Source organism: Podarcis tiliguerta (genome assembly GCF_965153285.1).
Source record: "Podarcis tiliguerta genome assembly, chromosome: 4".
In the NCBI taxonomy this organism is placed as follows: Eukaryota; Metazoa; Chordata; class Lepidosauria; order Squamata; family Lacertidae; genus Podarcis; species Podarcis tiliguerta.
The window spans coordinates 53,937,562-53,956,824 of NC_139537.1; the positions used below are offsets into that span (position 1 = coordinate 53,937,562).

At 41.0% G+C, this 19,263-nt stretch overlaps 1 protein-coding gene across 1 annotated transcript; it reads right to left on the reverse strand.

Annotated features, from left to right (window-relative positions):
* Window positions 1-556: 556 nt before the first annotated feature.
* On the reverse strand, window positions 557-18,748 carry TMPRSS3 (transmembrane serine protease 3). The gene is made up of 12 exons (XM_083437373.1): window positions 18,267-18,748; window positions 15,486-15,630; window positions 14,894-15,001; window positions 13,377-13,493; window positions 11,257-11,380; window positions 9,927-10,052; window positions 8,829-8,872; window positions 8,147-8,312; window positions 6,354-6,523; window positions 3,319-3,461; window positions 2,631-2,783; window positions 557-1,664 (listed from the first exon to the last, which is right to left on the reverse strand). Exons 1-12 carry the CDS (start codon window positions 18,267-18,269, stop codon window positions 1,638-1,640), a joined length of 1,326 nt encoding a protein of 441 aa, XP_083293499.1. The 5' UTR covers window positions 18,270-18,748; the 3' UTR covers window positions 557-1,637.
* Window positions 18,749-19,263: the final 515 nt, after the last annotated feature.

Sequence of the window (19,263 nt, forward strand, 5' to 3'; positions counted from 1 at the left end):
AGATTCGCTTTACAATCTAACTATATATAAGTTAAGGAATAGTGCATACATTCTGGGGCATGCCACACTCATTTCTCTCATGTGCTGCTTCTGTAAGGATTCTCCCATAAATGTGCAATTCTCCCACTATTAAAAAATGTGCCATCTGTAAGCTATATTTTTAGAATGAATTTTCATATTCCAGCCGTAAACGTATCACAGCCTGCCTTGATGCTTCAGAATGGGTATTTATTTATTTATTTTGCTTGCTTGCTTGCTTGCTTGCTTGCTTGCTTGCTTCATTGCCTAAAGACTTTCTGTGGTAACTGTGTAATGTGGCTCCTCTCCTGGGTATACTCTGTGAACCTAGATCACTACTTGTTCGATAATTTTTGGGTTGCACAGAATGCCCAGTTAAAAGGAAGATGTTCATTCATAATGGAATGCCCAGAAACAAATGACAGAGCTCCTGTAGTTATTGTTTTTTAAAATTTACCTCCAAGATTATAAATCAAGCTCCATCAGACTGATATGTTTGCATTTATTTATTTATTCATTTATTTACAACATGCCTTAAGTCTAGTGTTTTGCCCTCTAAGGCTATAAATCAAGCACCATCAGATGATTACACATCTGCTTATTTACAATGTGCCTTTGCATCAACAAGGCAGCATATGTAATTTAGAAATCTCAGAATAACTGTGTTAAAGATCAAGAGCATTGATTCACAGAATTTCTTAGGCTGGATTAAAAGAAAAGCGGGGAGGGCTTTTCAAAGTAAATCAAGTTCCTTGTTCCTTTCCGCCCACCTAGTTTTACAGTGAACCAATCTGCTGAGCAGTATGTGGAAAGGAAAGACTTGAGCCTGGTGTTCTTAAACATATGTAGGAGGGAAATAGCAGTGCAGTTGTGATTTTTGAGACAGGAAATGCAACAAAATTTAAGGAGCAAGCACTAGCTGACAATGTGATTTTGTTTGTGTTCTTGTTGGTGGCAAACACTGCTCCACTCTAGTTGCATTCAGCTATTGCTTAGGTGCCAAAAATCAGAACTCTTTAGCTGCTCAAAAAAGGATGGGTAAAACAGCCAGTTTTGTTTTTTCTATGTTTCTCTTCTTCTTTCTTTATTAAATTCAGTTCTTCACATTTCCACATCAGTTTGTGGTGATGATGATGATGATGATGATGATGATGATGATTATTATAATAAAAAGTCAAAAGAAAATCCATCAGTATTTTAGTGCCATTGCACCCAACCAACATTGTACACTATTTCTACCATCAACTGAGAGATGGGCACCGCCTTCCTGCCCTGGTTGTATCTTCTTTTTCAGGCAGGCAGCAAACCCAGTAAACCTGTCCATACTTTTCACTTCGCTGGCCTAATGATCTGGAATCTTCCTTTTCCATCTCAGTTCACCAGGAATAGGTGGGTTAGGAGAGAAGGATTCTTGGCATGCAGGCATGCTTACACCTGAAAACCGGGTGACAGCATCAAAATACATGAATATTCTTCATTGTGACATAGTGCGTTTTAAAGGGATGAGTACAAAAGATGTAGCAGTTCTTCTGTTAGGAAGTGCAAAAACTGTGCAGGATGAAAGTTGATTGTCCTCTCTCTCCCAAACAAACATTCTGAAGAGTTTATGTGGTAATGATCTAACCTCCTCTCTTCCATTCTTCTCTCTACAAATACAAATGAAGCATGCACCATTTGAGACATCAATAGTATTGCTTCTCAGGAAGAAAAAAAGCATTTAGCTATGAAATTTACTTCCAAATCCACACAAAATCATGGCAGGAAAATAAGACATATAATAATTGACGCCTATTCTGTGGCCTTTTAGCCTTTATGGTAGTTTTTTAAAGTCAGTATTTAGGATAGGTTGAGAGGACTGATGGGAGCTGGAAATGGGCAAATAGTTCTTACTAATCGAACTTGTATTCTCATTTACAGATGGTGACTGACAAATGTTAATAATGTACTAGACATGTGATTCCGATATGGTTTTATTTTATTTTACCATAAAGGAATGCTGCTTCCTTCACTGCAATACCAGGCTGCTTCATAGCCTCCAAGCACTTCAAAATATACTACTCTGCACTCCCTCAGCATGTGAAATGTCACAGTTAAAAGAGCATTAAGTAATACCTGCTGTTCTCTGCGCAATCTGTGTTCCTGCTTCAGAAAGGGTTGCTATGCAAAACCCAGCAGGAATTGCTTAAACACAGCCCTGCAACTCTTACCCATTTTTCTATCTTATCTATGGGCAAACAGAAGAAATTTAGGGTGTGACCAAGCTATCACTCCTATCAGGGTTGGTGCTCAAGTCTCCTGGGCTGGCCCAAATCTTTGTATATTTCCCATGCTTAACCACCCTGCCCACACCCCACCCACACCCCACACCCAGTTTAGGACTGAGGGTCCAGGATCCCACCCTCCCTTAATAAACAGTGAATTTTAACAATTGCTCCTACAACCAACATAATACATGAAAGGAGTGAAAATCGCCTCCCCTTGCTCCATTCACTTGTATGGAACAGGGGGAAGAAGTTGCAAATAAGGAAACCATTGATAAGGTAGAAGCATAACAGCCCCTTGACCCCACTATTAAGGTTAGGCTGGGGAGAAGAAACTATTGGAAAGTAAACCTCCATTTGTTCATGTATCCAATCCAGAAATGAGGTGATGCGACTGTAGACCCCTGGTTTATTTTCTTCCGCACAGCCCACCCCAAAGCTGGTTGTTCCTACTAGCTTCCAAGTATTCCGATCTTCACATACCAATGGTCCCCCACTGTCTCCCTGAAAGAGACAGGAAAACAAGCTTTCGTCTGGATCTCAAAAAGAAACAGGAGGGAGAGCTGCTAATAACATTTAAGCTAGCAGAAGTTAGTCATTCAAACACCAATTGATGGAACCATGGAGAAAGGCTGCAAATGCCTTGACTTGCTTTGAGGGTTGTCATTCAGCAGTCCAGTGTACCTGGATTTAAGTTTAGGATTTTATTTAAATCACTCAGCAAGTACAAATGAATGCCCATCTCTCCTTCTCACTGACTCCCTCAAATGGATTAGATTTTTAACCTGCCCTTCATTGTATGACACCCACAAGCAAGCTACTCACTTCCTCATTCCAGTTTTTCTAATAACTGGAATTGGGCATTATAAACATATTGTGCCAGTACTTCGTTATGCTCATTGGCTCCCAGACTGTTCCTGGGCCTGATTTAAAGTGCTGCTTTTGCCTCTAAGGCCCTTTACATCTTGAGATATTGGTAGTATCTTCACCACCACCAGATTGCTCAGTTAAGACAGTCACCTTTAAGAAATGCCCCTACCTGACATGTGTCTATGCCTCCTTGTAAATAACCTGCGCAGAGCATTGACGAAGCCACAATTCCCCCATAGACCTCTCTGTGGTTGCACACTTTGTTAGAAATCAAAGGGACACCAGCATAATTCAGAATCTCCAACGTATCACCTGTTCCAAGACAGAAGTTAAATTCTCCATTTCAGGGATAGCGAAGATATGGCATCTTAAAAAGTGATTAGCTATTACTTTTTAAATGCACTTAAAACAAAAAACAAAAAACTTTCCTATAATTTCATATATTTTATCAATGCCAGACAACCAGTGCTGCATTTAGTTTTCTTTAGAAATACAGTGGAACCTCGGTTTTTGAGCGTCTCGGAAGTCAAACATTTCGGCTTTCGAACGCCAAAAGCCCAGAAGTAACTGCTTCGGTTTTCAAATGCTTTTCAGAACCCGAACATGCCACAAGGCTTCCATTTTTAGCTTCCCTATTGTATTGAGGCTTCCGTGTTGAGTTTTCGGTTTTGAACATTTCAGAAGTCGAATGGTCTTTGAGAAAGGATTCCGTTTGAAACTCAAGGTTCCACTGTAGTTGAAACATTTGTTCAATCCTATACAAATTTTTTTAAGGAATTCCCAAATCTACCCAGAAATTCTTTAAGACTTTGAGGAGATCTTAGCTGGGCTTAAGTCTCACTGAAAGCAATCAAGTCAATATTATTGGGTAATATCCAACTTTAGTCCAATTCAGAGTAGACCCATTATTCTGACTATTATTGGATATCAACCACTGTGTCTCATGGAGACTTGGGGCTCCTTCTCACCTCTTGCTGATGGATGTGAAGAAGTCTCTGTACATGACACTTTTGGTCAGACTGGAATTTTTCTGCTTATGGGAAAGTATTTATTAAGTGTATCTCTTGAATTAATTGTTCACACATAGCAAATTTTCAGTTAACAAAAAATACATTGTTAGATTCAAATGCTAAAATACTTGCCTCCTTCTTCTGCAGCTCCCCATCCTGATATCCAACACATTTTCCCCTCTGGAAAATGTTCTCCATAATTAGGAAGACAAATTGGCTCTATATTACCTGTGTAGAAAGAAATACCTGCTCTCCAAACTAGCAGTTTCATAATACATATTTTTGATAGTCATGTGAGCTTGTTTATATATCTCTGTTTTCCTTCAGAGATTTCAGAGCAACTTCAATATGGTCTCCAAGTGGCCTCCAATCATAGCTGTCAATGTTTCCCTTTTTTTAAGGGAAATTACCTTATTCCGAATAGGATTCCTCACAAGAAAAGGGAAAAGTTGACAGCTATGCCTCCAATATAGGTAGTGTCAGGTCCAGACAAAGTCTAAATACACACTACACCTTTAAAGCACATCTAAAGCACATTCTCTTCCTCAAAGGATTTTGGACCTCATAGTTTAGCCCACACAGGGTAACAATTCCCAGCAACCCTTAATGAATTACAGTACCCAGAATTCATTGAGGGGGGAAATATGCTTTGTATATGCTTTAAAGATATAATGTGTACTCAGCCTGACATGACTTCAGCAGTAGAATTGTGTAATGTGCATTGACTCCCATCATCTGTATTGTATTGCACTTATGGAGGTCAAGCCTTTGACATTCAGCCAAAGCCTGAACTGATGACTGTTCAGAAGATTCATTGTGGCCAATAAGCAACTCTAAAGAGGCAACAAGGAGTGGGACAGAGGAAGTTTCATGTATTGATCTGAACTAACCATCCAGTTAATTTGCTACTGTATAGATTTGAGGGGTGATAGAGCATATAGAGTAGCACTGTAATTCTCCATTTCCATGAAAATACACCTCAGATAAAAACACAATACTGGAAATGTGTGCATTCAAGCTTGCTTCCCCCCACCCCTATTTGGGTTATTCACTCTACCTCATCATATAAAGAATGGGTCTGTTTGTGGTGCATTAGCTTATGCTAGATCAAGGAATATGTTCCTCAGCATTTTAAATAAATATACTGTGGGTTTTTCTATTCGTGGAAACAAACCCATAGGTCAAAATAAGCACTCTCCATTCCAGTATTCTTTGGGAGGTTCAGCCCATCCTCATGACAAGGACTCCAAGTACATGGATGAACTACCAGTGATTGCAAATACAAATCTGGGGAAAAGAACTGTAGCTCAATGCAGAGCACATACTTTGCATGTGGAAAGTTAAACCGCAACATATCTCTGAATACCAGTTGTGGGGAAACACCAGCAGAAGAGGGTTATGGCCTTCATGCTGTATTTACGGGCTTCCCAGAGGCTGCTGTGGGTAGCAGAATATTAGCCTTGATGGACCTTTAGTCTGGTCCAGCTGGATTGTTCTTACAGGGCCTCTGTCTTAACTCTGTTGGTACTTAGGACCAAATTAGACATGACATTGTTCACACAATTTATTTCCCTTATAAACAAAATTATGGGCAACCTTTTGAGGACACCACTGTGGGTATGATAAACTGCTGTGGTCCATGGACCACCAACTGGTCACTCTTCATTGAGGTAACCAGATGCATATTTATGCTTACAGTCCTCACTATCCACATGGAGAGTGCTTTTTTTAACTTGCAAGGGTTCCACATTCCTTCATACGAATGGAAGGATGACTTCAGGATCAGCACAGATCCTGAAGTCTTTGTTATTCTGAGAGCAAGAGGATTCATGCTCCAAGAAACCTGGGTGTGTATTTTAGAGTGTTGCTGACATGCCAAGAAAACGAGTAAATCAGGTTGCTATGTGGAATTGCTCATATTGCCGGATCATTTACTTATTCATTAAAAAAAATGTACACAGCAATTTTTTAAAAAATGATGCAGTTTACAACTATACAGACATAATAAAAGACACATAAAAATTAAAATCAGAAATCATTGTTATCTCTATTAGGCATCATTGTGGGACTGGTGGTTCTTGATTCAATTACCACAGATTAATATTATATTTTTAGTGACAGCAGTAATCAATTCTAAGTTTAAATGTGGAACAAGAGGGGAAGGAGAAAGAAATAGCAACAGATGGAAAATTACCATTTAGTGCAAGTGGTTTGGCCAGCCTAATCAATGCTATATCATTCTTCATTGTTTTGGGTTTATAATTTTTATGGTATATAATTTTGTCCACTAAATATGGATTAGCAGGGCCTTCTTCCAATATTACAAAGCCCGCATACACACTCCAAGCTCTTGGGAAGTACAAACTGAAACAAAGACATTAGAAAAAGAAAGGGTTAGTGGCTTCCAACATTTAAAATCATTTGCCAAACCTGTATGACACATTTTTGGCCTCAGTGTTAAATCCATTCTGGCACAAGAAGTCATTTCCAGCAATGACAGAATTACACTAAGATTCACATTTCTAGAAATCGTGTTTAATTATAGCAGCTTGTTAGGATTTTTTTATATACTCATCAGTGCTCAGCCATGATTAATTTCAGATCTGGAACCAATGCTTATTAGTATCAAATATTTAATAAATCAGTTTCTAATGCCCAGCTTGCCAGTAAAACAGTTATTCTTATTTTTATCTGTAAGATGCCTTGAGTCCATGTCAGGGAAAAAGGCAGGGTATAAAATAGTAGTAGTAGCCGTACAGTAGTAGTAGTACCCTGCTGATTTCATTTTTTCCCTTCTGATGCATCCCTCTACCTATTGACATTAATTTGGTCAATGCTACATTAAATCATCTGTAATCCTCTACAGTCTGCTTCCTGCGGAATTTGTTGTTGCAATCCAGTAATGCTCCTGTTCTTGGCTATTCTATCGCAACACCCTGCTCCTTCACTGATAGTGCTTTTTTTTTTTTTTTTGTCTTTTTAAAGATGTTCCTCAGTGTGTACCATTACTAGGATGGAAGGATCTGACCATTTCAGTTCTCTCAGTTTCTCATTTTTCCAATCTTGAATTCAGTTCTCCACATTTCTGCAGCAATTTGTGAACCTTGCTGTAAAAAACGTCATGAAAATGTGAACTGAAATTAAATTCTCCCCAGGCCCTAACATCTGTACCTGTTCATATTTAACCGCATCTCTTATTGCAGAAGCTAAAACTGATTTTTCATGACCTTCCTGTGTCAAGAAATTGCCCTTCTTTTTCCTAGCATAGTATTGTGCCCTTTACACATCTCAATAGTGACTAATAATAATAATAATAATAATAATAATAATAATAAATTATTTATACCTCACCCATCTGTTTGGGTTTCCCCAGACACTCTGGGCAGCTCCCAACTGAACATTAAAAGCACAATAAAACATCAAACATTAAAAACTTCCCGAAATAGAGCTGCCTTCAGATGTCTTCTAAAAGCCAGATAGTTGTTTATTTCCTTGACATCTGACAGGAGGGCGTTCCACAGGGCAGGCACCATCACCAAAAAGGCCCTCTGCCTGATTCCCTCTAACCTCACATCTCACAGTGAGGGAACTGCCAGAAGGCCCTCAGCGCTAGACCTCAGTGTCCAGGCAGAACAATGGGGGTGGAGACACTCCTTCAGGTATACTGGGCCAAGGCCATTTAGGGCATTAAAGGTCAGCACCAACACTTTGAATTGTGCTCGGAAACGTACTGGGAGCCAATGTAGGTCTTTCAGGACCAGTGGCCACTCCCAGTCACCAGTCTAGCTGCCACATGTGAGAAACGTTACTACAGAGGCTTCGCTCCCTAGCACTGCTGCATCATTTAAAAACCTGGCCACTATGTGGGCAGGACACTTGCTTCACAACTGTGGCCCAGCTAGGATTGGAGTCAACAACTGGTTGGGAACAACCCATGCAATAGGTGTCTGCTGCGCAAAAACATGGCAAACGAGACAAGGCACTTACTCATAAACACAGTGGGCTGCTGTTACAATCCACCAAGGGGTGATGATAGATCCACCACACAAATGATATCCTTGGAACTGAAGGCTGGCTTGCCATGGCCATTGCTGGGGCATCGACGCATTTCCTCCCACTATACGGGGGGCATACCTGGACCGAGCGCCACACGCTGTAGAAAAGGGAAAGTAGCATCACTGGAATCACTAGTGATAAAAAATAAACAAACCCAGGCCTGAGCCTCTAGCAGGGTCTGTTCTCACTAACTCCTAGCTATGTCTCTGTGCACATATATTTTAAAGACCCAGTTCTTGAATCTAAGTCATGCTTAGCTCAGAGAGACACATAAGAATATTGATGAGAAATATATTGTCTTACTTTGGGGGTGTTCCCAAATCGCTCTCTCTTTTTCTCTAACTCATCTGCCAGTTCTCGCTTGTATAAGTTTTCTCTCCTAGTTGCTAAATTTTTATTTACAGAAAGGAGATATTTCTGAGAATTGCTGTCAAATTTCACCCACTGAAAGGTCTCCTGTATGTGATTTGACCCCTGGAAATGAGTTAGAGCCACTACCATGCTCTCAACTTGCATATTTCAACTTGCACAAACGAACTTTTAGCTTGCACATTCTCCCACAATTCTTGTTGTGAAACTGATGTTACATTCTGCTGTTTTTCAAAGTGCTTACCCAAACATTTTAGGATGATCACATAGCCTGAGGCACACTCTTCTCTGAAATGAAAAGAAGACAAAGTGATAGACCTGAATGCTTGCTACCTCTCTTTCCACTTCATCCATCAAATTAAATTGAGGTTCAATGTGTTAAGTCTAAAAGAAAGAAAAAAGGAGCCCCTTCTTAAAAGTATTCTTCCAGCTTCTGTTGCCTTTTCATTTTTATTTAAACTGTTCTAAATGTTTTCATATATGACATAGTATCATTGGTGGTATTTTTTGCTGATATTTAAAGATATGAAATTGCTTTGATTTATTTTATAAGAAGCGATTTGTAAACAGAATTAAATAAATAAATAAAGCACCCTTCCTTTGTATTGCTATGAGGCAATGGTTTTGAGGGGGGGGCTCCAGGGGTCCTGTGCACTTTTCTTTCCCTTCCCACCCTCCCCCATTGCTGCACTGGTTGTTCGCTCTTACACACACACACACACCAGATGGTGGTGGGAAGGGGTAAAATGGGTCCCCATTTCTTTCTTTTGCGACACGGCGCTGTCATGCAAGCTGACAACATGGCAGCTCCTCCTTCTCCTGCTGCAGAGGGAAAGCAGCCCCTGGCCTATGGGGGTGGCAGGAAGCCAAGAAACCCCTGGCCATGGGAGCCAGGCTGCTGCGTGACACCTAGACATGATGTCAGCCCCCCCCCCCCAGTCACTTTCCCAAGTCAGTGTGCCTGCCTGGTAAGCTGGGGTGGGGAGGAACAAACAGACCCCCTTTTCCTTTCCCCCACCCCCAAACAAAAGAAAGAAAAAGGGACCCATTTCCCCTCCTATTGGCAAGGTGGTAAGATTGGAACAGTATTCTTCAGCCACCTAATGCCTGGGTAAACACTGATGTTTTCCAATACTTCCTGAATACTTACGGAGACAGCTGCACCTCAAAAGGGAGGGCAATTCACCACTGGGGAATCACCACTGAAAAGGCTCTGCCATGGGTCTAAGGGTATAAGATGGTGTGTACTGCAGTCCAGCCCTGCCAGCAGGACTGGGTTGGAAGAGTTTATATTTTAAAATTCATGTACGTATCTTTCTGTAATTTAGCATCTGAGACATACCGCAAGGACGTAGTGTTCTGTGGAGATGTCAGCTGATCGGCTGACAACCAATGATCTGCAGCAACAAAATGCCTCTGAAATGCTTCTTCAATAGCGGTCACTGGGTAGGCCCTCGAACTCACAAAGCTGTAAATAACAGGAATTGCCTTGAAAATTCAGCAACATTCTTCTACTTCTACTTCAACTTCTTCTATCACATGGCCAGCCTACCTGGCTTGCAAATGTTAGGTGGCTTGCTATAAAGTTTTTTATGGAAATATTGCAAATAGTTTTAAGGAAACCCTGTATTAAACTAATGGATAATCAATGAACACACACTAAAATCCCACTGTGGCTTCTGATGGATCATCCTGCTGTTGTTTTACTTATCCATTCACATTTATATCCTGCCTTTCTCTCATCATGGAAACCAAAGCAACATACACGTGGTTCCCTGGTGGTATCCTATCCAGCCGCTGACTGTCATCAGAACATGCCAACCTGAGGCCAACCTTCTTGCTCATATTGCTTGAGTATAGCCCAGAATTAGAATTTGGCATTTCCTCAAGAGGGAGTTAATGTTTTGGAGATAATTGGGGATCTCTGTATCTGAATGAGATATCAGTCAACCAGGAGTGAACAATATGTTGCCCTCCAGATATTATTGGACTATAGCACCCATCATCTCTGACCATTCACCATGCTAACTAGAGTCCAACAATATCTGGAGAACTGCAGGTTGCCCATCTCTGCTTTGTCGCTTGCCACCCTCCAGCCGGGGTGTTTATGTGCATGAATGAAAAAATAGTTTGCACTATCTGAAGGGATGGAATCAGAGAGCGAGCTCAAAGTTGGCTGAAGGCCCCTTGTGTTGGAAATGTGGAACTGACATAGGGGAGCAGGCCTGCTGGTTTTAGGGCTGTTTGCTACTTGCCTCCCCTTTGACTCTACCTTTACATTTGTAAATGAAACATAGAGTCGCAATAAGTCTCCTGTGCCATCCTGTGTCAAAAGCAGGTGACACAGAGACAGCAACAAAAAGCCCCTGTCAGTTTCTTGGCGAAGTACTGTTAATCCAATTTGTTTGTTTGTTTACAACATTTGTATGCTAATCACATAACACCAAGTTATATTTCCAGGGGGCTTTACTGATTAATAGTGTTTTGTAGTAAATATGCACTTTCTGCAGAAATAAAAAATAACCAGCACTTTGCTGCAGAAACCACCTTGATTTTTAGTACATGGGTTGTATTTCAGAAAGCTGGGTGTAATGAGAGGGACTTCTCTTTTAAAGCAAGCAACAGTTTGACATACAAATCCTTCATTTCCATGTTCTTTTCCTATGCAGTACCTTGAGATACCTAAGTATTTACATGTAACTCTTCCATAGGTTTCTTGCCAGTTTTCTGAACACACAGTCCTCCAGGCTCCGTAAGCAAACACTTGCAACACAGCCTTCTTGCCACTCAGTCTGACTGTGAGATACAGAGAGAAAGGCCGTAAATAGCTAATAAGCAACTGCTGCGACTGAATCAGTGTACTAATGTACTGTGTCTCTCAAGATCCGATGAATTTTGGCATTGGTTTTTGTGCATTTGTTCCTATTTCATGCAATAAAGGTATTATTATTATTATTATTATTATTATTATTATTATTTACTTATACGCCCATCTAGCTGGGTTTCCCTAGCCACTGTGGGTGGCTTCCAACAGGGGATTAAACATACATTAAAACATCAGTCATTAAAAACTTCCCTAAACAGGGCTTTATAACAAAATAGGTTATGAATGTAAAATAAAAAAATGCTATCTTGAAAACCCATGAAGGTTGAGATCTCCCCCCCCCCTTACTCTGTTCCATAGAAGCCAAATCCTAGGGGTCAATGTCCCTTCACACACACCCCAGAATTTTTTGTGGTGGCCATTGCCATTCAAATGGTATGTGCACACCACATCATGTGATCGATTATGCGGGACAGGCCTTACCTGGCTCTCCCAATATTTATTCAAGTTGGCACGCCTGCTCTGCTCATACTCTGCCCCTGGTAATCTTCTAGAGCAGTGCTTTCCAAAATATGGTACATGTGCCCTCAGGAGCAGGCAAAGAGTTTTTGAAGGGTAAACAGCAGAATTTGCTCTAGTTTACAAAAAACAATACTATTAAAACTACTCTCAAAGTATCTTCACCTGAGAATGGATACGGTTGTAAGACTAAACTCTCAAAAGCTTATGCAATTATGGTAAGTTTGGGAAACATTGTTCTAGAGAGGTAGCCATATCAGCCTCTCGCAGCCAAAAAAACGAATGTACTGTATTATGGTGCCTTAAAGGTTGTCTCCAGAATTTGTCGATGGGTTTCAATCACGTACTGGGATATAAGTCTATGTCATTAAAATGGATTTAAGTTCACTGTCAAAATAAATCTGATTTTTTTTTTAAAGCACAAAGGACTTTTGTGGCTGGAAAACTGATAGGGAGCCACACTAAAAAGTTTGGGATAAATGACTGGTTAACAGGAAACGATTTAACCACAAGGAAATCAGGATGGATGCTTATTGTAGTATAACTTCCCCTCAAGCAATTCAGCATGAATGTTCAATAAAGCACAGTCATCATATGACTTCTGCGTAATCTTTGTGTGAGCAAATCTTTGTGTGCTTAATAATCTAGAGAAGCCCAAAGATAGAGATGGGAGATAAATTCAAATTTCTTTGCTTTTTCATAGAATCATATCATACAATCATAGACTTGTAAAGTTGGAAATGACCCCAAAGTTCATCAAGTCCACCCCTCCCTGTAATTTTTAATGAGAAAATACGTAAGTCGCACTTCTTGAACCAAAACACAGCCATTCTTCTAAATTTGCACCTCAACCAATTTTGCAATGCTGTTCTCCAAATGATGTGTATACAACTGGCTATATTATGGAAAACTGCATATAAAAATGCATTAGTGAAAATAACATGCAAAAATACATTATATTAGGGGAAACTACATACAAAAATGTATTAGGAGAAATTTGCACTGAAATGCTGACAAATTTCAATGATTATTTTTTTAAAAATCTGCAAATTGCTGTGGAAGCGTGGAGAATTGGATTTAAGATTGGGAAAAAATGAGAAAAGTAAGAGAAACAAAAATTGTCAGATTCATCCATCTCTACCCAAGCAATAACACATTTATTTATGGCACAGCCATTCTGCCATTCCGCATAATTTCTGTTTCTCTACATGTGATCATGAGCTCTCTTGACCTAGAAATTGCCCTCAGTGTCCTGCCATATTGAAAGGTAACAATAGTAACTTCTGTTCATGCAAAAAGAATGCAGCAAACAACGGTCAGCCATGTTTTGTTTGGGAATATTGAATGGAATGTTTCAAACAGAGCTTGGATTTGGTTTTTAACAAAAAATATCAAAACTAAGTTTTGAGGGGAAGTAGCATGTGTAATCCAGAATCAAATCAAAGTTACCACATCTATACTCATCCTCTCCATCTCTACAGTTGAAGACTCCATCACATCTTGCTGTTTGGTCAATACATCTGAAGGACGACCTGCACCGAAATCCCCCAATGCAGTTGAAGTAAACTGACAGGATGAAAGGAAATCATATCAAATTAATACAGCATATCCTTGGCTTGGCAGCAATATGATGATGATGATGATTAATTTATATACCACTTAATTGTAGTAAAGCCTCAAAGCGGTTAAGATATATTCCTTTAGATAAACATGCTGAAAGAAGGTTTGAAAGGGAATTTGTGAATTACAGACCTAAGATAGGGTTGCCATATTTCAAAAAGTGAAATTCCGGACACAAAAGTTGTTAGTTTTGCTCAGAGTTGTTGACCTTTTTTGGCTAAATCGTTAAAAAGTGAAGTTTTTGAGCTATTTTAAAGAAAATTCTCCAGTATTTTGACTTCTGACATGGGTTGCCATATGCCCAGGTTTCCCCAGAAATTTCAGTGATTTCTGCCTGGGCACTCTTTCTGAATGCAGTATCCTAAGACAAGATAGCATTGTCATACTTCCCCAAATACAGAAGCCAGCCTGACTGGCAGCTGAAATTTACATCAACTTTGGTGAAGGTCAGTGGTTCAAATCCCCGTGACTGAATGAGCTCCCGTTCCTCTGTCCCAGCTCCTGCCAACCTAGCAGTTCGAAAACACGCCAGTAGATAAATCGGTACTGCTGCGGCAGGAAGGTAAACGGCATTTCCATGCACTCTGGCTTCTGTCACAGTGTTTCATTGCGCCAGAAGCAGTTTAGTCATGCTGGCCGCATGACCTGGAAAGCTGTCTGTGGACAAATGCTGGCTCCCTCAACCTGAACACTGCAACCCCATAGTTGCCTTTGACTGGACATAACTCCCCAGGGGTCCTTTACCTTTACCACATGAATGCTGCATTCTAGAGTTCCACATGCGCCACAGGTCTGAACCCAGTCACCATGTTGCACAGGCAGCTAGAAGTCAATCTCAATACAGTGGTACCTCGGGTTAAGTACTTAATTCGTTCGGGAGGTCCGTTCTTAACCTGAAACTGTTCTTAACCTGAAGCACCACTTTAGCTAATGGAGCCTCCTCCTGCTGCTGCTGCGCCGCCAGAGCATGATTTCTGTTCTCATCCTGAAGCAAAGTTCTTAACCTGAAGCACTATCTCTGGGTTAGCGGAGTCTGTAACCTGAAGCGTATGTAACCTGAAGCGTATGTAACCAGAGGTACCACTGTACACTGGAAGTAATCATGTGAGCTGGTCCTAACTGATATCCTCTGGCAGCGTGCATTCTGTTGATTATGGCAATGACTTTATTAAATACCAGCTCTGTTTTATAGATCTCATGCTGAGGAGTTAAAGTGTGAGTGAGTGTGTGTTTAAAATCAATAGGCAACCTTTGGCAGCATCCTATTCTCAGCAGGAGACTCATAAAAAATGCAGACTCTTGAATGGTTAGTTGAGAACCTAATAAATAAGTTATTTGGCACTCACCTCCCAGGCCAATGGCAACTGCTATGATTACAGTGAGTAATAAGGCGAGGATAAGGGGAAGCTGCCCGAGTGGAATTAAACCATGGCACGGAGGTGTTGAGATCTCTCCTGGAGTAATAAAAAAGCAAGAAACAACAACCTCTGAACAGGACATACAACATTAAGTTTTGCACTAATTATATTTAATAAAAATAGCATCAGCTGCATTCATTCTTTGATGTTCTATTTGATATTCTGATGCCCTGCATTATATACAGGCAGCAACCATTTTAGGTGTGTCCAATTGATGTGCGACTGCTGACACACAGGTCCTTTTGGCCCGGAAAAGGGCAACATGGGGGCAGATTTCCGTACCACTGTCATACCTTCCAGAATAAATATGGATCTGGGCATATTTTCTTGGATTCCAACTCCCACCATTAATCATGTTAGCCAGGGCTGATGGAAGCTGGAACTCAATAACATCTGAGGGGTCCCCAGTTCCCCATCTCTGGTATAAGTCATTTAAGATTTTCCTAAATCTGAGGGGTTAAAATGAGGTTCGGGAAGAAAGGGCCCCTAATTTCCATCCCAGAACTTCTTGCATTCTTACCATTTTCATTTTCACCGGGATCTATTTTTGCTTGTTGCAGGCAGAACAATCTTTTGTAGAAAAAGCAGAGCTCAGATCCTGGCAGTTCATCTTCTACAACGGAGACAATTTCAACGGATCCAGGACTGGAATCTATTTCTTCAACCTTAACCAACAGAGAGAGAGAGAGAGAGAGACAGAGAGAGAGAGAGAGCGCACAAACACACAAACTGTTAGACAATGCAAATTCAGGTCAAATCAATTACCAAAAGAAGACTTTCAAAGTTTTTTCTTCTTGGTGCAAGTACTCACACTGCTCCAGGAAAATAGAGTTACTGAGGGTCAACTGGAAACCCATTTTGCTTTTATTGCATGTGACCAGTAAGGAAATTTCCAATTGCACTGGGAAGGAGTAAGAGATAAGCCTCCACACTTCCACACAATCTACTTTCCTGGTGCCTGTAATTTAGTAAGAAAAAACTTGATACATAGCTTCACGCCACATATCTAGCTAATGTCTAGTTTTGCCCTAAACTATGAATCATCAAGGTCAGAATCTCGCCTCTGCCATGAATGAACTCACTGGGTGATGCTTGGTGAGCCACACTCACTCAGCCTTAGCCCCCACCCACAATCTGTAATATGGGGGATAAAAATACTGATTATGAAAAGCGGTGCATGCTATTAGATACAATGCGATGCGTTGCCAACATCTTACAGAATCTTTCCAAATCCCAGCTGTCTTGATTTTAGAGTTCAGAACATCAGTCAAGTTTGGCCCTTGGCTAGAAAACATTGGTCGATGAACTTCAAGGACTTAAAGTGTTGCTCAACTCTGTCTTTCCCTATTGCTACACTGTCATTAATTTGACTCCCAAAAAGAGTCACACAAATTACCGTACTCCATTAAAAGCCAAAGATCTTTCCTCGTGCCTTAATGCATCTGTAAACAACCCATTTAAATTAGGAATGCACACAGAATCCTCTCATCTGACTCACAGAGCCTTTTAAATTCAACAAAAGAACCTTTCATCCTGGCATTCCTGGTAGACATTATAGTGGAAGGAAGAGTGAAGTGTTCGTTGTAACAACTATTTATGGTCTAATTTGGTGGTGATTGTTTTTTCTCTTCCATAGGAAGGCTTTGGAATGATTCCCAAATGAGAGGCATACATAGAAAGCACAGCTTGCATCAAACTGGAAAGCCCACCCCAGAAAGATTCATGGGCAAACTATAGCCCTGTCAGCTCTTGCTCGTAGATATTTCCTGCGGCACATATCCATACACTACTAATTTAGATTTTCCTGGCCTTAACTCAAACCAAATGCTCAACAAGTAGAACTTAGCCTCATGTGCAGCTCTGGACAATGTGTTGTGATAACAGAGAACAGTCACAATGATCCAACATAGAATCAGATGTGCTTTGTGACTCCACACAGGCCTAACTTCAGCCTATGTGGCCTATATCAAGTTTAGCCAATATGGTGCCTTCCAGAAGTACATGAACTGCTGTTTTCATCATCCCTGATCAGTGGCCATGCTGGCTGGACCTAATGAGAGCTAGAGTCATCTCAAGGGCACTGCATTGGCTACCCCTGAGCTAAATGAATGCAAATGGGAGGAGAGAGGCACTATGGTAGCAGAGTCTTCCCTGGGCTGAGCCCATTCATTCAAACATGTGCAAGAAGCCTCATGCATACACTGGTCATGCACACAGAAAACTCTCTACAAGCAGTCTGATGGTGGGATGTAAGCTGGAGGGTGGGAGAGCCTGACACCACAACGCCAATATGCTCCTCCATCTAACTATATTCATATAGTCCTGTTGGAACATTAGGAGAGGATGTTGCATTGTGGCCTTTTAGCATCTCTCAAATGCCCTTCCCTACCAGTGACTATCTATAATCACCTCTCCTATTTTTGGAGTTTCCAAGATGAATCGTCCTAAAATCCTTATGAATCTCCACGAGGACTTTAAAAAAATAAATAAATTCACAAACTGCTGTGGCAATGTGGAGAACTGTTAGATGTCAGGGACTGGGCAGAGGAGGAGTGGTAGAGACCTCCCTAGCCTGACTCTTCCAGAGAAGAAGGAGACAGTTCAGAATTACAACAGGGGTTTGAGGGAGGTCACAGCTCAGAGGCAGATGAAGGGAAAAGCTGGTAAATAATGGGAGAGGAGGAGGGGGGGGGAGAAACAGCTTTTGGACTCAGTGTCTTTAGAAAGCATTTCAGACCTCCCCCTCCTAGAACACGGTGGGCCTTGAAAGTAGGAGAGCAAAGAGCTCTAAGGCAAAAGGCCCTTTTCAGCACCAGTAGCGATGACTCATGAGGAAGTGGGAGCGATGGAGAGGGTGGTGTTTCACTCGAAGCAACACCATTACTCCAAGAGACTGCAATTCTTAGCCTCTCTCTGTGAATATTGAATAAAAAGCATTGGTAAGAATTTCCCTTGTCTTATCAATTCCTGGCAACCTGTTTGCCCATCCCTAACTATAACTCGCATCATTGCTGACCAGTAGCTGTGATGACCAGGGCTGATGGGTGGCTACCGGCTCCTCACCCATGAAGCGCAGGATGTAGTTTAACGATTGCACCAGCAGGGTACAGTCACTAGGAACAGCTCCTGTGCATGAGCACTTGAGATGGATGAGTTCTTACACCCCTACAATTCCCATTACAGCTTCCCTCCTGCCTTGTTCTTGAGAATCAACTACTCTAAAAGAAACAGCTCTTCAAAATATGAGATGTGATAGAGAAAGAGGAGAGAAATGTTTGCCCTCCGCTAGGGATCCACTTACCATTGTTGCAAGCCCAACTGCTTTCTCTTTTCATTATAAAGCTTAGCCAGCTAGAAAGCCTGCCATCCTCTCTGCAGATATTTTCATCCGGAATCGCTAGCTGATTCATTGTAGCAGATGACATTATGACTGGCGTCAGTGTAATTCAGCCTGTCTAAAGGTATCAGGTAGCCTAGAATGGCATCGTTCCAAGGACCAGGAAGGTAAAAAGGCAGCAATCGTTTTAATTAACTGTAATCAGTAACGTGGAAGTATTTGCAAATATAAGGCAATAATCTCTGACCATGTATGCTTGCCTTTTCTTTTCAGGCAAAACAGAAGAAACTGGTTATTTGTCTGGGACAGGATGTCTTCATTAATTCAAAGGATCCTGCTTGTGGTGGAGCAAAGTGCATCTTATAAGATGATCCCTAAATAAAATAACATTTCGGTAACAGAGAAGAGATGTGCTTCCAGGAATACTGGAAAGATAGCAGTGGCAGTTATTTAATCTGTCATACGCATTGAACCAACAGATATTTCCGAGATATGGCATGACAATGAAAACAGTTTTCGGCTACTTGAAGACTTGATGCTCCTTGCTACTTCAGTACTTTGATGATACTTCTAGATAATCGGATGATGGAAAAAATTTTGAGTGTTTTTCACCATCTGGGGCTGGTACTCCAACTGTATACTTTCCTAGAGACATTAGAGATGGTTGTGGCCATCCCTGCCTTAATAACCTCAATAGCCGAGTTATGGTAACACACAGCTGCTCTTGAAAAGGCTTTGGAAACTTTAACTGGTGCAAAATGCTGCTGTCATGTTGTTAGCTGACACTAGGTGTGCAGTACAGAGCATATTATTCTGATTTTGGATGGTCTGCGCTGACTGCTCGTCTGTTTCCTGGTTCAGTTAAAGAAATTGGCCTGATTTGTACCTTTCAACCCCTAAATCTTGTGGCTCTAAGTGCCTTAAGAACCATTTCCTCCATATGTAACCTCTTGCATGGTCC